The 17,569-nt window shown below is 33.7% G+C and overlaps 3 protein-coding genes across 3 annotated transcripts; all 3 read left to right on the forward strand.

Annotated features, from left to right (window-relative positions):
• The first annotated feature begins 8,273 nt into the window (after positions 1–8,273).
• On the forward strand, positions 8,274–12,080 carry LOC142614971 (putative serine/threonine-protein kinase PIX13). The gene is made up of 6 exons (XM_075787619.1): positions 8,274–8,477; positions 8,581–9,569; positions 10,674–10,809; positions 10,930–11,072; positions 11,349–11,472; positions 11,627–12,080. The coding sequence occupies exons 1-6, from the start codon at positions 8,453–8,455 to the stop codon at positions 11,995–11,997; spliced, it is 1,788 nt and encodes a 595-aa protein (XP_075643734.1). The 5' UTR covers positions 8,274–8,452; the 3' UTR covers positions 11,998–12,080.
• Positions 12,081–16,414: 4,334 nt separating this feature from the next.
• Positions 16,415–16,726, forward strand: LOC142615484 (serine/threonine-protein kinase-like protein CCR4). The gene has a single exon (XM_075788226.1). The coding sequence runs from the start codon at positions 16,415–16,417 to the stop codon at positions 16,724–16,726; it is 312 nt and encodes a 103-aa protein (XP_075644341.1).
• A 12-nt stretch (positions 16,727–16,738) lies between these two features.
• On the forward strand, positions 16,739–17,368 carry LOC142615488 (serine/threonine-protein kinase-like protein CCR4). Its single transcript, XM_075788231.1, has one exon. The coding sequence runs from the start codon at positions 16,739–16,741 to the stop codon at positions 17,366–17,368; it is 630 nt and encodes a 209-aa protein (XP_075644346.1).
• Positions 17,369–17,569: the final 201 nt, after the last annotated feature.

Below are 17,569 nucleotides of genomic sequence, written 5' to 3' on the forward strand. Positions count from 1 at the left end.
CTCTTTATAAAAACTAGTTTAGAAAAAACACATTAATGAAATGGCCTGACATATGTCATTTATGGTAACTCTAACCTTATTTGAAATTTTGTGACGAAAGAGTGCTCCAATAATATATAGCTTATTAGGTAGTTAGATTGAGCACTACAGAACAATTGACACAAGAGCCATAAAAATATTAAATAGTTGTGAATTCACTAAAATAAATCTTAGTCCTTTAAAATATATATGTGTGTGTGTGTGTGTGTTTTTTAATATAATTTTTCTACGATTTATATATATGAGAAACAATAATTGAAGAATATTTGCATTTTTTTAGTAGGCATGAAACATACTTATTTATATTAACCACCATATCATGCAATTTTCAATTTACGAACACACACGCACATTAAAAATTTTACAATGAAATTTATTCAAATTTTTTTTTTTATACATCGATAGTTTAGGGATATGAATCATGAATGTTTCTATTGGAAATTGAGGTGCCAACCAATTAACCTATAAGATTCTTGGCAAACTTATTGAAATATTGCAGAAAACTAATAATAAGTTGCACCGCACGTCATGCAAGAATTTAGCTTGTTTCAAAAACAATTGAAATCAACAAGCCTTGCCCTTCACAAGCACTAACTCTCCCAACCCTCTGAAGATGCAATGGAAGTACTGTGACATGTGGTGGAAAAGTGGCATATGCAACTCCACCCTAATCCTATCAATGTCTTCAAAGTAGGGAAGGTAAGGCAAGAACACCATATCTGTGCTTGAAATGAGTGCACTCCCCAACATGAAAAGCATTAAGTTTTTGACAAACTGAGCCACTCTCAAAGTCAAAATCGGTTGCCAACATGAGTAATGGGAATAAAACAGGTTAGCTGTGCCCATCACCTTTCCCCAAGGGTGAGAGATTTCCAAGTGCTTGCTTAATGGCTTTCTTGTTGACTCCAATGTCATAGTCCATCCTCAGCACAGCCCACCAATCTTGATACTTTTAAATGACAATGAAGACTTCAATCATAAGACCACTTCACCCAAATGCCGGAAGAGCAAGGTGTTCCTTGTGTCCCAAAAATGCCTAAGAGCGCTCATGATCATAAGGGATTTATACCTCTGCGTAGTTAGATGCTCATCATTCTTTAAATTGAATCCAAGAAATCTTTCATTTAATGGTGGGTTGATTTTGGCCAAGAGCTTAAAACAAGAGCCTTGGTTCTTACAGGTTTCAGCTTGCCGAAGAGTTCAAGAATACAACAGTACCAAGATAAAGCATGCTAGTCATCCCACACATTTAACACTCCAAATAACTAAAAAGCCACTTCATTGAGACATTTCCACAAATTCCAAGATTCACTAATATCACACATTGGTCCAAGTCATTCCAAAAGGCACAATACAAGTCTCATACTCACTCAAACACAAGCGTTGGTGATTTGAAGGCCGGTGGCTTCAGTGGAGAAGAACTTTTTGCGTGGGCCTTGAATCCCCGCTCCTCTACCAGTCTTCCCATTTCAACAAGAACAGTAATAGCTCGAACAGAGATTGAAGCCTTTGTTCTAAGTGCTACTGATTTTAAGTTTGTGGCCTCTCAGTTTCAGCGTCTTCATAGCAAAAAGTTCCAGCATATTTTCAGGCAGGTCTTTAAGCTAATCTTATCAACATTTTGGATGATTATTGTCAACATTCTCCAAACAAAGTGAGGCTATAAAAAAAAATAGTTCAGAAATTGTACAAAAAGTTGTGGCCATTAATTTTTCGTTTAATTTTAAATCAAAATACCACGGTTATCCCATCAAAATCTACAATGGCCGTCACATTGTATTTCTATACAAACAATTTTAAAAAGAATATGATATCTTTTCCTTGGTTTGTGATACTCTTTCATTGTTAGAATTGAATATTCATAGTGACTTTGAAGAAAAATTACATTAGAACTCTAAGATCTCTTAGAAACATTCGAAGCCATGATAAGTCAGCAGTGCCAGTAGCTAAGGAACGAGCCTCTGCCTCAATTAAGGAGCGAGAAAAGTGTGTGTGTTTTTTTAATAAGTAAATAATGCTTCATTAAAAAAAAACTAAACTTTACAAAAGAAAGTTTTAAGGAAATTTACAGTGATGTATATCCAAAATTGCTCAACTCTTGGATACACAGTATAGACTTTAAACCTCTTTAACTCACACACTCTTTCTAATGTGGGATTAACCTATTGTTTTTTCTTTTGAAAATACTAAATATTTTAACACACACACACGAGGAAAGGAGAGAAGGTTTTAAAGAAGCTTACCGTGGGAATAAACAAATAAACAAGGATATGTAACATATATCAACCATAACAAATAAACAAGTACCAATAATTATGGAGGACAAAGCTCATTAACAAATAAACAAGGATATGTAACATATATCAACAATAAATCCACTTAATCATCAACAAAAAAAGAACCAACTTTCTTCAAAATAATCCTCAAGCTATTAATACAAAAAAAAAAAACTATTAATATTTTTGGATCATTAATTTAATATCTTTTGAATTGTGGATTTCTTGGTACTGATATGCAAATGACCCATTATTAAGGCTGCATTTGTTTTGGTGTCTTGAAAATACTTCGGCAAAACATTTTTCAATATTTATCTCGTATGTAAAATAAAAAATTATATAAAAAAAAACTTTTTTTTTGTTTTCCTTTTTTTCCAACAAGACATTCCTGTATAAATTCATAAATTGCATCATAAACCATGGAAGTTAATGTTCAAAACACACCACTTAGCTTGCTTGAAACATAAGTATCGATTATTCTCGCATTACCCTAATACTACATGTAACAATAAATTTATCAATTCCATATCCATCCAAGTTAATACATAAACATTCCAACTCTACAACTATTCCATACACATAACCATTCCACAACATTGTTCTATATCCATGATACTTCCATCCCAATTCCAATACATAATGATTACAAAACACACAGATTATTCGGAATCCAAAACACTACCATTTATAATATTATTTATAATCTCCAATTGCTTTGGGCACCTTCAGTGCTTTCTAAGTTGCTGGAGCAAATGGGCTTGAGAGGACTGTAATGGATAAGTACTAAGAACAGAGAAACTCCAAATAAAATAAAAAAGCAAAAAACAAGCAAAACCACCCCCATCGACCTGTCTCTCTCTCTTGTCATTGCTTCACGAATCAATAGTGCCAAAAGGCCCAAAAAACAACTGAATACAAGAACTCATTATAACCTGTCATTTAATTAACACATAAAAGAAGGCAGAAAATTATTAGTGAAACAAAATTGAAATAGAGCTTAACGTTTAAAAAAAGACCAAAACTTCCAACTTTACCTTGGAATTAGTCAATGTTGAATCTTTGAGCAAGTACCGCAACTCTACTTATCCAAAAAAAAAAAAAAAAGTTCCACAACTCTAACCAAAACAAAAGAGCAAGTTCCAAAGAATTTCATTTATGATCAATTTACAGGGACATTATTTCCCATTTCCCTCAACCCCAAAATCAAATTCATACAAGAGACCTAAAAATATACTAGAGTCAATTGTAGAAAATGAACCTTAACATGAAAAGCATTCAAAAAAACAAAGAGGTTCATGCATATCATTGTACTCCACAACTCATCAACCCCATTTGCGTACATCCCCTTCACCACATGATACAACAGAGAACCCAAAACACATAACATTCAGTCATAAGGACCAACAAGCGACATATGGGGACTGGGTAGCTATAACAAATATAATCTCGCACCATTTTTCCTAATTGGGCAGAGAAACTAGACATCAGAGGACCCAAATCACAGACAACTTTCATATAGAAGAGCGAACCTGCAAATCATATATGAGTAGCTACCAAACCTCTTAATTTACATCATCTTTCAGATCAGGAAGCATAGGGAATAAAAAAAATAAAAAGGAAGCCACTAAATCACAGCTAATTCCATTCTGTTTGCTCTGTTTTGGTTGGAATGAGTTAAAAATTCCATACAACCCACTAGTATGTAGCAAATATGTTACATTCGTTAATAAATAACTTTATTAATTACATTCATTAATGAAGAAGTTCATTAACGTGTCATTACTTTGTAACTCCATTCTAACACATTGATTCATCTATCGTTCATACCTAAAATCACTATAATGACAACACCTCTTATAGGAGGCAAGTTACTGGTAATGACACGATAGATTTATTAAGGTCAATGTTCAACGTGCATAAATCTCATTATGAAAGGACTATCAAGATTATTATGCACTAACCATTGAAGACTAGCCCTTATTGTCTTTCATAGCCTAAGCAATTTTAACTTTTGCCTCCTTTCCATCATGGTCCAATAATGTACCTATAAGAATAGGCTACATCATGATGGATATGGTCAAGTCAAGAACTATAACGAAATGATTCATATTCTTAGTCTACAAAATCAAGAAGACTTATTTCAATATACCAATATTTTACATCATAAAAATATTGCAAAATTTCACAAGAAATTTGAATAATAAATTATTGATAATAGAGACATTATAAAATATCACGTTGGGCCACATTATTATAACACCTAATACCCCCAAAATGCCATAAAATGACCCAAATATTGCTAAAACCTAAAAAATGAATAAGTAAAATTGGTGAAATATTCACTCACACACACATCACCCTAGTGTCACACATTTCAAACACATACCACATATTTCCCCAATAAAACTTCCAAGGGTTCGAGTAAGTGTGTGTCGAATGCCAAGGGTTCGGTAGAAACTCACAACCTATAACAATATCAATAACCATAACAATAACATTTTTACATTTTTTTATGTTGACATTGAAACCAAGGCGAAAATACATTTTTTTGATCGCTATGTTTTGACTTGAATTCCAGAAGTGCACCATTAACACACTAATTGTTGACATGGCCATTCAAGTAATAATAAAAAAATTTATTTGGAATTTCAAAAATGCCATGGCAGATCAATAATTAGTTTTTATTTTTATTTTTTTAATCTTGAATCAAATAATATAAGAAAATTGTTGTAGATAAATTATTAAGGAAGTCAATACCGTACCGGAGGTTGTACCGGTTTGGCCACCGGTACGATATATTTCGGATACTAGTCAATACCGGTGTACCGTTTCGGGTTTACCGCTATTTTATATATATATATATACACACACACACACACACACACACACACACACACCAAAATCTCTAGAACCATGTTTATAAACATATAATATTTCACTTATATTATAGTAAATATAAAAGTTTATTATAAAACATTACCTCAATTCAGAACAAATTATTCATAGTTTTAGACTTTAGTATCAAATAAAAGAGAAAAAAAAAACACAATATAAAAAAAAGAAAGCTTAGTTGTTCATTGCATACTAAGAAAAGAAATAATACTAAGAAGTTAATGTAAATAAGTTACCATTATGCCTTTACAAAAATTCAAAAATTACAAAACTAAAATAAAAAAATAAAAAAAACTTTTTTCTGTACCGGCTGGTATTGCCCGAAATTGGCCAATATGGCCGGTACAGCCGGTATTTTTTCCGGTACAATATAAAAGTGTGCTAGTACCTGTGTATTGGCCGGTACCGGTACGGTATCGGCCACACTGTAAATTACATTCACAAATCAAAAACAATAATTGTAACAAAAAAACTGATGCTATTATATATAATAACTACTAAGCAAATTCAATGATACTACATACTAGTCTAAAACTTATAAAAATATAAAGGAAAAATAGTTAATACCTTTTTGTATTTTTGGAAGAGGCCACACAATATTGCTCCCGCAATATGCGGGAGCTTTAGGTTTTTTATACAAATTTGACAAATTTGATTATAGGATTCTGCCACCAACGGTAGTTTGAACTACAAAACATGTCCAATGAAATCCCTAATGGTTTCAATTTGTTCCAAATGTTAAGAGGTCATTAAATTGGACAATTGAAAATTGGAGGACAAAATGTTGATATCCCCAAACCACATTGGGTAGTTTGTAATTTACCTTATAAAGATGCAAGTGAAATTACATTGCTCACCCTCTAAATAACATTACTCATCCTCTAAAATGTCACTCGATAAAATGCTAAAAATGACACATATACTGCTGAAACCTTAAAAAAGAGTAAGTAAAATGATTAAAAGACTCACACACACATTGCCCCAGTGTCATTCATTTCAAACACATATCACATATTTTTCGAAGAAAACTTCCAAGGTTTCTAGTAAGTGAGACCCAAATGCCAAAAGAACTAGTATCCATAAAATCGATAGAAACTCACAATTTGTAAAAATAACCGTAACCATAACATTTTATATTTTTTTAATGTTAACACCAAAGCCAAATCTCCACCTAACAATGTATTGAGGTGCTTTATACAACCCTTATAACATATCCAGCAACATATCCAATGAATTTTTAGAGATAGGCATATAGTTTTAATAGCATCTAAAGTTTGTAGTAAATATTTCTAGAAATTATAGTTGCTTGAATTTAAAATTTTTGACATTGTCATCATCCAAGTCTACAATTTTGTTAATGGACTTCATAATTCTCTATTCGGCCTTCCCTTTTAAAAGCTTTCTTGCCTTTTGGATTGAATGACAACAATCCATTTGCCTTTGCATTTGCTAGTTCTCTCTTTGAAGTTGATCAAGTACCGTAGATGACTCAACTTAATATGTTTTTGAAACTCTTAACCCTTTCACATATAGCTTTGACTACAGTGATTCTTCCATGGATTCTATCATAGTATCGATTGTAATTAATTGCTTAGGTTCATTGATCATGTCTTTTTGTCTCTTTTATTGATTTTTATTTTTATTTTCTTTAAAATGTAGTTAGTGATTGAATTTTTATGTTTATTTTTATTTACTATTTACTTTTAGATTGAGTTCCATGAAAAGTTGATTCTAAAAGGAAGTGGTGGATTTTTTATGGGTTTCAAAGAAGTTGTGAGCATGAAAGAGTGGTACAAGAATTGGGGATTTCTTAATATTGTTATTTTTAGAGCATTAGTTGTTGAATGTTTTTATATTTACCCTAAAAGTTGCAACCTTCAAAAGATCTCTTTTGGGAAGGGTATACATATATATTGTTTCTTAGTCTATTGGAATAATTGAAATATTTATTTGAATTTCTATGTATTCAAGATAGTAGGATGTTATAAACCCTTCAAACCAGTAATGTCTCTCATTTTAAACGAGTTTAGGTTTATGTTGAAAATATGCTTTCAATTAATAAAATGGAAAGGAAAAAATATTTATTATATCATGTCACTTTTGACACTTGATTTGATGGCTCTTGAACCTTCCTATTATGTATCATTCATAACTTAGTTTCATCAGCAATATTCTGTATTTTTGTGGTACCTTTGTTTACAATGTATGAATTGGTGGAGGTAGACCCTTTTCTCTACTCAATTTGTTATTGTTATTTGTTATTTATTTTTGTTTTTGTTTTTGTTTTTGTGCAAGATAGTAAACAGATGTAAATATTCTAATAAGTTAACCAAAAAGGCTAATCCAAACCAATTGCACACAAGCATTATGTCATGATAATGATAGTAAACTTTTTGTTACCAATACAAAACTTAATAGGAACAAACTCATAATCAATTAATTAGTAGCAGCTGATAGTATATAAATAATTGTAAACTTGTAATACTTAAACACTTCTTCTTCTCCTTTTATGGTTATTGATATTGTTATTGTTATTGTTATTGTTTTTACTTCCCCAAATTAAATAGTTGAAAATTCATTCACTTCTTATTTGCACGTCATTAAAGTATCTTAATCCTTCTTTTTTCATGTCTACTTTTGTTGTTGTCTTTTTGGAGTGCTTGATGAAACAAATTGTACATAGTCTAGTATGTGAGTTTTGTTTACCAACAGCACTCTAAGAAAAGATAGATTTTTGCTTAAAAAAAACTGTGAGTTTTGTTTAGAAAAATTCTAGTGCCACAAACTAGTGCACAAATTTGTGGCACAAGATGAACTCTTTTGTTCACCAATAATTTTTGCTTTGTTGTTCCCAAAAAATAAAAAGGGTCAACATCAATATCAATGCGACAGGTAGGTTCAACTCACACTCTAAGAAAAGCAATGAAAAATCCCAATCTGATTTAAGTTGTTATTCTAATAAGCTAAGTGCCGAAGTCAATCCAAATGAGCATTAGGACCACAAGACCAATTGTTGAGATAGATTTGCTAAGACGCACAAAGAACTCAGAACAACCCAAATGATGTAAGGCCCTATTGTATAGCAATTAAGCCATAGCAAGATATGAATGCTGTCGGGAAGTAGATGAGCCGAAGACTCAAAGTCACAGTATTAGGTGGAAAGGAGTGCGAAAGTCCATGGGAAAGTATCCCAAAATTTGCTAAGACGCTCTCAATCTCCCAAAATTTTTCTGTCCAATATCAGTATGAGGAAGCACCAAGTTGATTCAGGTAAGTTTCAAAGAATTTTGAGTCAGACAAGAAAATTGTAGTGACTGAATACTATATAATTTCAACTTTGAACATTTCTGTATTTCGTAATTTTTGGTTGCAGAATTTGTAGCCAACAACTCGCACTGTGGTAGTACAGTAAGGGAAGAAAGAAGTGAATCACTAGTAGAGTACTCTGTTTTCCCATCAGCCAACTCAGAGTCCGGCAGTTTTAGTTTGATATGGAATGGAACAAATCCGGACTCCCCTATTTCCATTCCATCAATCTTCCCAGCCATTAACACAGATAGTGAAAATGATGATAGTTCAGAATCCAACGAAACATCTCCAAGATTCTCTGATAATTCCAATTCCATAGTGTCATTATTCCCACCAGCCAGGTCTGCAACAGACAGTCCCGAAAATTATGAGATAATAACTACAAGATTTTCCATTCCATCAATCTTCCCAGCCATTAACACAGATAGTGAAAATGATGGTAGTTCAGAATCCAACGAAACATCTCCAAGATTCTCTCACAATTCCAATTCCATACTGTCATTATTCCCACCAGCCAGGTCTGCTACAGACAGTCCTGAAAATTATGAGATAATAATTACAAGTTTTTCCAGTCCATTAATATTCCCACCCACCATTTCCGACACTGAGACTAACGATAGTTGTTCAGAGTCTAACCAATCACCTCGGGCACAATTCTCTTGTTCGTCACTATTCCCACCAGCCGGGTCTGAAACAGACAGTAGTAGCGCCAAAAATTATGAAATAATACTTGGTCAGATCTTGCCCACCCCAAACTTGAGGATCTTCACTTTTACAGAATTAAAGGTTGCAACCAAGAATTTTAGACCTGATACAGTACTTGGTGAAGGAGAATTTGGGCAGGTTTTTAAGGGTCTGCTCAAGGATAAGGGGCAATCCATGAGTGGAAAACCCAAGAATTTTAGACCTGATACAGTGCTTGGTGGAGGAGGATTTGGGCAGGTCTTTAAGGGTTGGCTCAAGTATATGAGGCAATCCAAGAGTGGAAATAGGATGGCAATTACTGTCAAAAAATTGAGCACCGAGGGCCTGCAAGGATTTCAGGAGTGGCTGGTAATTCTACCAACTTGCTAGGGAAGAATATATAGTTGTGAAGTTCATGTGTTTTGAATTCCTTTCGTCCTTTCAGTTGCACTTTTACTGTGCTTATTGTTGCTATATTTGTCCTTGCTTGTTTCTTTTTAATGTACCCTTCTTCACTTCAAGAAAAAGATCATGCAAAAGGTAATTGGACAGGAAAGGTAGTTGCAAATGGTATAAACCACTTTCAATTGTAGTCATGTAAGATCTTATTCACGACTTCTCTTTCTTGTTTGGGTTAATTGCAGCTATCCACCCAAACCTATAAGCTCATTGCAATGTTTATCATCATTTTTTATTTTCCTTGCAATCAACACCCTGATTCGAGATCAATTTGTAATGTTCACTACGCTTTTTAAAATTAGTGGGCTGATTAGGTGGTGGGATGCTCTAATGTGTTAGCTTTCATTAACCTGCAATGTCCACCCTAACCAACTCACTAATTTGTTAGATTTTAGACACTAATTTGGATGGTTGGGTAAACATTGCTAATTAAGTTCAAATTAGCACGTTGATTTCAAAGATTTGAGATTTAGAGCAGACATTGCAAACAATCCCATATTTTATATTTTTATGATGATAACTATAATGAACCCTTTGATATATTATATCCAAAAGAAACCTTTGGATATGTTATTTTTCTGTCTTAAATACTGTAAACAATTGCAGAGAAAAAGAGAAAGGAAAAAATGTATTCAGTTGTGATTTGGTTTTACTTTGGCTGAACTGCAGCTTCCTCATTGCTACTAAGTCTGGGGTACACAATACTATTCTGGTTTATAATGATTAGTGCAAATGGTGCCTAACATAACTAGTTTTAGTGGAGACCAAGGCTTTATAGACAATTAATTACCTGATGTTGTGAATGCTCGTTCTGTATTAAATTAAGCCACAGTTCTTTTTTTTTTCTAAAACACATCAGAGCCCCCCCCCCCCCCCCCCCCCCCCCCCCTTTTCCAACACACACACATGCATTATTTGGAGTTTGGTTAGATGTTTCACTAATTTTCTTTTTAACATTACATTTAAACCATTTTAAATATGTATGCTTATCTCAGTGCTAATTTATTGGTGCAGTCAGAGGTGAATCTCTTAGGAAGACTCTCTCATCCTAACCTAATCAAGCTGTTAGGCTACTGCAGGGAGGACAGAGAGTTTCTCCTCATTTATGAATTCATGCCAAAAGGCAGCCTAGAAAACCATCTGTTTGGAAGTAAGAGCTTAAAACATAATTGAATTCTATTACTGTCCATATGTGCAGGGAATGTTCTGTGAATGTGATTCAAATATAAAAGTTCATTTGGTTCACCATGCACATCTTTTATTTATGCAGGGGGGTCAGCTGTTCAGCCTCTTCCATGGGATATACGGCTTAAGATTGCAATTGGAGCAGCTCGGGGCCTGGCATTTTTGCACACATCTGATAAGCAAGTTGTTTATGGAGATTTTAAACCCTCCAATATACTGCTGGATGGGGTGAATTTCTATTGGAAAGTGAAAAACTATCAAATTACAAGAGATGCACTAAGGAATGATATATTGCTACTGTCCCTAGCCCATTGATTATTATATCATCTTTTCATCTTGTTCACATTTCCAACCTTTATGCACACCCATTTTTCCCTTTGTGAACTCACCTCTCACAATTGATGCACCACGTCATGAAATTAAAAAGTTTAAAAATTCCTTGGTCACAAAAAGAATGTCTCACAAATAAATTTTGAACTTGTCTAACTTTTGGTTTTATTGCAGTCCTATACTGCCAAGATATCAGAATTTGGCTTGGTGAAGTTGGGTCCATCAGCTAGTCAATCACATGTGACAACACGAGTAATGGGCACGTATGGTTATGCAGCTCCAGAGTATATTGCCACAGGTATTATTTCTGCCAAAACTTTTGGACTTTTGGTGCTCTTGAGGCCAAATGAGGGTGAGGCTTAAGCTTGACCTAAATTTTGGCAAACTTCAGCTACTTAACCCTGAATTTTTTAAAAGCTGTGCCATGACAATATGTTATGCTGATTATACAGGGCATCTGTACATCAAGAGCGACGGGTATGGTTTTGGTGTTGTTTTAGTTGAGATACTAACAGGTTTACGGGCATTTGATACAAAACGTCCAAGTGGGAAACATAAACTGGTAGATTGGATCAAACCGTATCTATCAGAAAGAATTAAGTTGAAACAAATCATGGACTACCGGTTGGAGGGAAAATATCTATCCAAGGATGCATTCTATATATCTCAGCTTGCTTTAAAGTGCCTTGCAGCTGAACCTAAGCACCGACCATCAATGAAAGAAGTTTTAGAAAAATTGGTACGGTTTGAAGCTGCCAATGAAAGATCAAGGGAGCCTAGAAATCATGCTAGTCATCCTATGGTTCATCGACAAGGCCAGTAGCCTTTGTATGAGAAAACTAATTTGGTGAAAACTGATTTGCTCAGATTCATTCATTGAATAAAATTCCTATATATACAAGCTAAGTAAGGTAAGCAATTGATCTGTTCTATAACTGACTTAACAGACTCACACATGTAAACAGTAAATAAGAAACTTAACAAACTAAAACTCATGCGTGATTAAGCTAACTAACTCTATTAACAAAAACTACAGGTCGTTTACTGTACAAACATGAACTAAGCTACAATGTCGTTTAGACAGACTTAGATGCATCGTTGATTCCTTTATCTCTAGAGCTCGAAGCTTAATCCCTTGAGGACTGAGCTTGATTCCTGGTGGACTGAGCTGTTAGTTCTTCATTACTTGAGTCTTCAAGCTCTGCACTATGTGAATCTTTGAGCTGCTTTGGTGCAATGGCTTGACTTCCTTCATTCCTTTGCCTTTGATACTCCCCCTTCAAGATGGACTAAGGAAGGATATATATATTAATCAGTCCCATCTTGGATATTAACTCAGAAAATTGCTTGTAACTCAAAGCTTTAGTCAACAAGTCAGCCAATTGATATTAAGTTCTCACATGATTCAACTTAATCACTATAGCTAGAACTTTATCTCTCACAATATGGCAATCAATCTCAATGTGTTTGGTCCTCTCATAAAACATTGGATTGGAACCTATATGCAAGGCTAATTGGTTGTCACAAAATAACAATGCTTCTCTATCTTGACCAACCTGCTAGTCCCTCAATAAGTAAAGAATCCACACAATTTCACATGTTGACACAGCCATAACTCTATATTCTGCCTCAACTTAAGATCTTGATATAGTGGATTGTTTCTTTGACTTCCAAGAGACTAATGAATCCCTAATAAAGATGCAATACCCTGTAATTGACCTTCTTGTATTACGACAAGATGCCCAATCTGAATCACTAAACCCTTTGACATGAAGTTTTGAACTTGCAGAGAAGAAAACTTCTTTCCCTAGCTCGTTCTTTAATAATGCAAGACCTTTAGAGCAGTGCAAAATGAGGCTTCCTTGGCTTTTCCATAAATTGGCTCAACTTGTGCACTACAAACGTGATGTCTAGTTTGGTGATAGTCAAGTAAAGCAACTTACTTACAAGCCTTCTATATTGACTTGGATCATCAAGCAACTCACCCTCATTTTTGCTGAGTTTCAAGGTATGATCCATAGGAACCGTAGCAGGCTTGCATCCAAGTAAACCAGCATCCTCTAATATCTATAGAGCATATTTCCTTTGACACAAGAAAATTACCTTTGCTGTTCTAGCAACCTGCAAACCAAGAAGGTATTTCAATTCCCCTAAATCCTTCAACTTAAATTTTTGATCTAACAAAACCTTAAATTCCTCAACTTGCTTTTTGTCATTGCTTGCAATTAGGACATCATCAATATAAACTTACAACACAATGAAAGAATCACCTTGTTTTCTGGTGAATAAAGAGCAATCTGCCTTGGATTGAACAAATCCAAAACCAATCAAAGTAGTAGAAAATTTGGAAAACCACATTCTAGATGCCTGTTTAAGACCATTGGGTGACTTGTTGAGCTTGCCAACCACTTGTGACTTTGACTACTCCTCCTTGCTATGAAAGCCTAGTGAAAGAGATATGTAAACTTCCTCATGCAGATCTCCATGGAGAAATGCATTATTGACATCAAGTTGCTAAGAAACTAGCCTTTCATAACAACAATAGCAAGCACACATTTGACAGAAACCATTTTGGCCACAAGGGAGAAAGTGTCAAGGTAATCCAATCCCTCGTTCTGGGTGAAACCCTTAGCAATCAACCTAGTTAGGACCTCAATATAAAATTTAAACTTTTCATGTCAGTCAATTTGATGCAATTGCATTATTGCACCCTCATGCAATGCAATACCTACCGGATCCTGAAAGAGACACTTTTGTCAATGGTATATCTCAACTAATGGTGCAGTCAATAAATGTAAAGATCCCTCTTCTAGAAAGTAGAAACACTTTATTTGGGATGACCCGTTTTGTATTTATGTCAGACACTTGACATGTCTGAGACACATCTACATGTGTGTCATAGTCGTGTTTATTTTTTTATTTAAAAAAAATATTAAGCAATACGATCAAGACACAAGAACAAAAGGAATTAAATACCCTTTCGCATTCATGCTTTGAATAGTAATAGTGCATTTAAAAAATTAATAAATATATTTATTATTAGTTTGTATTCTAATTTCTAAACATCCTTCAATAGTTGTGGATTTGGTTTATTATCTATTATTAATCTTAATTTGATATATATTTAATATTAAATAAAAAATTTATTAATAATATATAAAATATATATATATATATATATAATAATTATTTAATAGACATGTCCCACTATATCTATGCCTTAATTTTTTTCAAAAATTTCCTTGTCATTCCTATACCAGTACCCGTGTTCATACTTCTCAGTCCCTCTTCCATGAAGTTTTCGTAATACAATGTTCCAACGAGGGTGTCCCACACGTTTTGACATCAATTGAGCCTTAGGAAGATGTGGATTCAAGTCATCTGTTGTACTCAAATTTTAAGGACTTAAGAGGTAAAACAAAAATTTTAATGAAGAAAAGATGGGATTGCATCTAATGGATGAAGATAAAATAATAATAAGTAAATAAGGTAAACATATTGCTAAGAAAATCGTTTAAAATTTCATTTTTTTTTCCTAATAGACTTGTTTGGTAATGTTATTCTAATAACATTGTTTATATTTTTTAAAAATACGTGTATGTGAAAAAGTGTAAAATGTACAATATTATTTAAATACTAAAAATTATTGTTTAAACAATAATAACAATCGGCCTTAATGCAATAGCACCCCTATGCAATGCAATACCCATACTAGGTCCCAATAGGTACATAATGTCAATGGCCCGGTCAATGGTGCAGCAATAAAGTGTCACTAGACTAACTATTAAGCGTTGGCAGTAGTCAATAAAATTAGAGGTCCTTCTTGCAGTCTTGCATGAAGTTTCCGCGATACAATCCTCCAATCGGGTGTCACACTTTATCACAATTAAGTCTTTCTAACAAGTTTCTAAAATAAAAATAAGTCTTTTTTATATATATTTTCATTCTAACAAAATTAGGTGTAGTATCTTATTCACTAAAATAAATATTATTATATATTTTAAAAATTAAACTATTAAATATTTAAGATTCGTTTAGTACATGTGTTTAAAAATTAAAAATTATTATTTGAAAATATTTATAAAAATACGTGTAGATGAAAAAATATATAAAAATACGTCTAATATTATTTAAAAACTAAAAATTATTATTTAAAAACATAAACTAAACACCTTCTTAGTATTCTTGTGTTAAAAATATTAAATATTCTAAAAAAATAAAAAATAAAAAAACCAACCTTATTATAATATTATATAGTTCCGTAAATCGATGTAAATCTAGAAATTTTCATCACCACCTCGTCAAAATATCTAAAGTCACCAGATTCCACCAACTTTTGATGGCACTTGTTCAAATATTAATAGAGGGGAAACTTCCTGTTCTTTCTTTTTTTTCTTCTTTGAAAGCACCATCATGTGGAAATGACAAATGTCAGTATTTTCGCTGAATTCTTTTGAAAACTTCCAAATTCTTATAAATTATTAACACCAACACACCATTTTGATATTCAACTCTCTCTCTCTCTCTCTCTCTCTCTCTCTAAATTATGTCAGTCTCCCAGAATTATTTGTCCAAGGTCGGTATGCAGAAGCACCAAGTTGATCTAGGTAATTAAGATTCAATGAATTTTGAGTTAGACAAGAAAATTTTAGTGAGGGAATACTATATAATTCATTGCAATTTTTACCATCTTTATTTGTAATTTTTGGTTGCAAGTTTTTTTGGCAACAACAACTCAGACCCTGGTAGTCTAACAGATAGTGAAGAAAGAAGTGAATCACTAATAGAGTCAGTTTCCATTCCAACACTCTTTCCGGCTAACAAATCTGACACTGATGGAAGTTCAGAATCCAACGAAATATCTCCAATATTCACTCATTATCCCAATTTCATAACGTCATTCTTTCCACCGGCTAGGTCTTGTAGTGATTCCGAAAATAATTATGAAATAATATTTCCAAATCCTTCCATACCAACTAATGGACCAACATGTCATTCCAATTTATTACTCTTCCCACCCACAATGTCTGAGACTGAAACATACGGTAGTTGTTCAGAATCCAATGAAACACCACGTGCAACACAATTCTCTTATTCCATAATGTCATTCTTCCCACCAGCCAGGTCTCAATCAAACACTTCTGAAAGTTTTGCAAGAATTTCGACTGATCCTTCTATATCAGCTAGCCCAATACACACAAACGGGAACAGCAACCTTCAAAGGAAATTTTACTTTGCAAATGCTTCTTGAAGCCACTAACAACTTCTCAGAAGATCACAAAATTCAAACAAGTAGCTTTGGCTTAGTCTACCGTGCAACTTTAGATAATGGTCGAGAAGTGGCTATAAAGCGTGCTGAAATTTCAATGTCTAAACCATATGTGAGCAAGCACAGTGACAATGCTTTCCTAAATGAATTGAAAGTTTTGTCCCTCCTCAATCACAAGAATCTTGTTTGCTTATTGGGATCTTATGAGGATAGTAATGAGCACATATTGGTCTACGATAACATGAAAAATGGTACCCTCCATGACCATCTTCACAGGCTTTAAAGTACTCCTTTAATGTCTTGGGCTGCCCGGATTAAAGTGGCACTAGACGCAGCTAGAGGCATTGAGTATCTACACCTATATGCAGTACCACCAATCATACACCGTGGTATTAAGTCATCTAACATAATACTAGATGCCACTTTGACTGCCAAGCTGTCTAATTTCAGCCTATCTGTGAAGGCCCCCATGGATGACGAATCACACCAATGGTCTGATTTTGCAGTAGTGGGCACCCCAGGTTACATCAACCCTGAGTACTTATGGCATCAACAATTGACAACCAAAAGTGATGTATACAGCTTTGGAGTAGTATTGCTAAAAATGTTGTCCGGGTACAAGGCGATTCATAAAAATGAAAATGGGTTGCCACGGAATGTAGTTGATTTCCTAGTGCCATACATTGCCCAAGATGAAATTCACGGGGTTTTGGACCCAAAGGTACCATCACCTACCCCATTTGAAAGAAAGGCAGTTGCAGATGTTGGTTCCCTAGCAATGGCTTATGTAAGTCTAAAAGGTCAAGATCGCCCCTCAATGACTGATATTGTAAATAGCCTACAAAGAGCCTTGGATGCATGTGTGGATCCGGATCTTGAAGAGTGTCTACTGTGGCAGCCCAACAAATTCAGAAGCCTAAAATGAGGCTTTTTTGTCAACACTTAAGCAATATTTAACTAGTACTTAATATTATAATTTTTTTATAACAAAAATCTATTGCTTTTATTTTGTAATATGCTTTTTTTTTTATAGAAAAATGCTAAAGGTATAATAAATTTTACTACAAAAACACTTACAAATAAAGTATAGTGATGTGATTAATGACACTTCAAGAAGATAATAAAT

Source organism: Castanea sativa, chromosome 11, assembly GCF_040712315.1.
Source record: "Castanea sativa cultivar Marrone di Chiusa Pesio chromosome 11, ASM4071231v1".
NCBI classification, from domain to species: domain Eukaryota; kingdom Viridiplantae; phylum Streptophyta; class Magnoliopsida; order Fagales; family Fagaceae; genus Castanea; species Castanea sativa.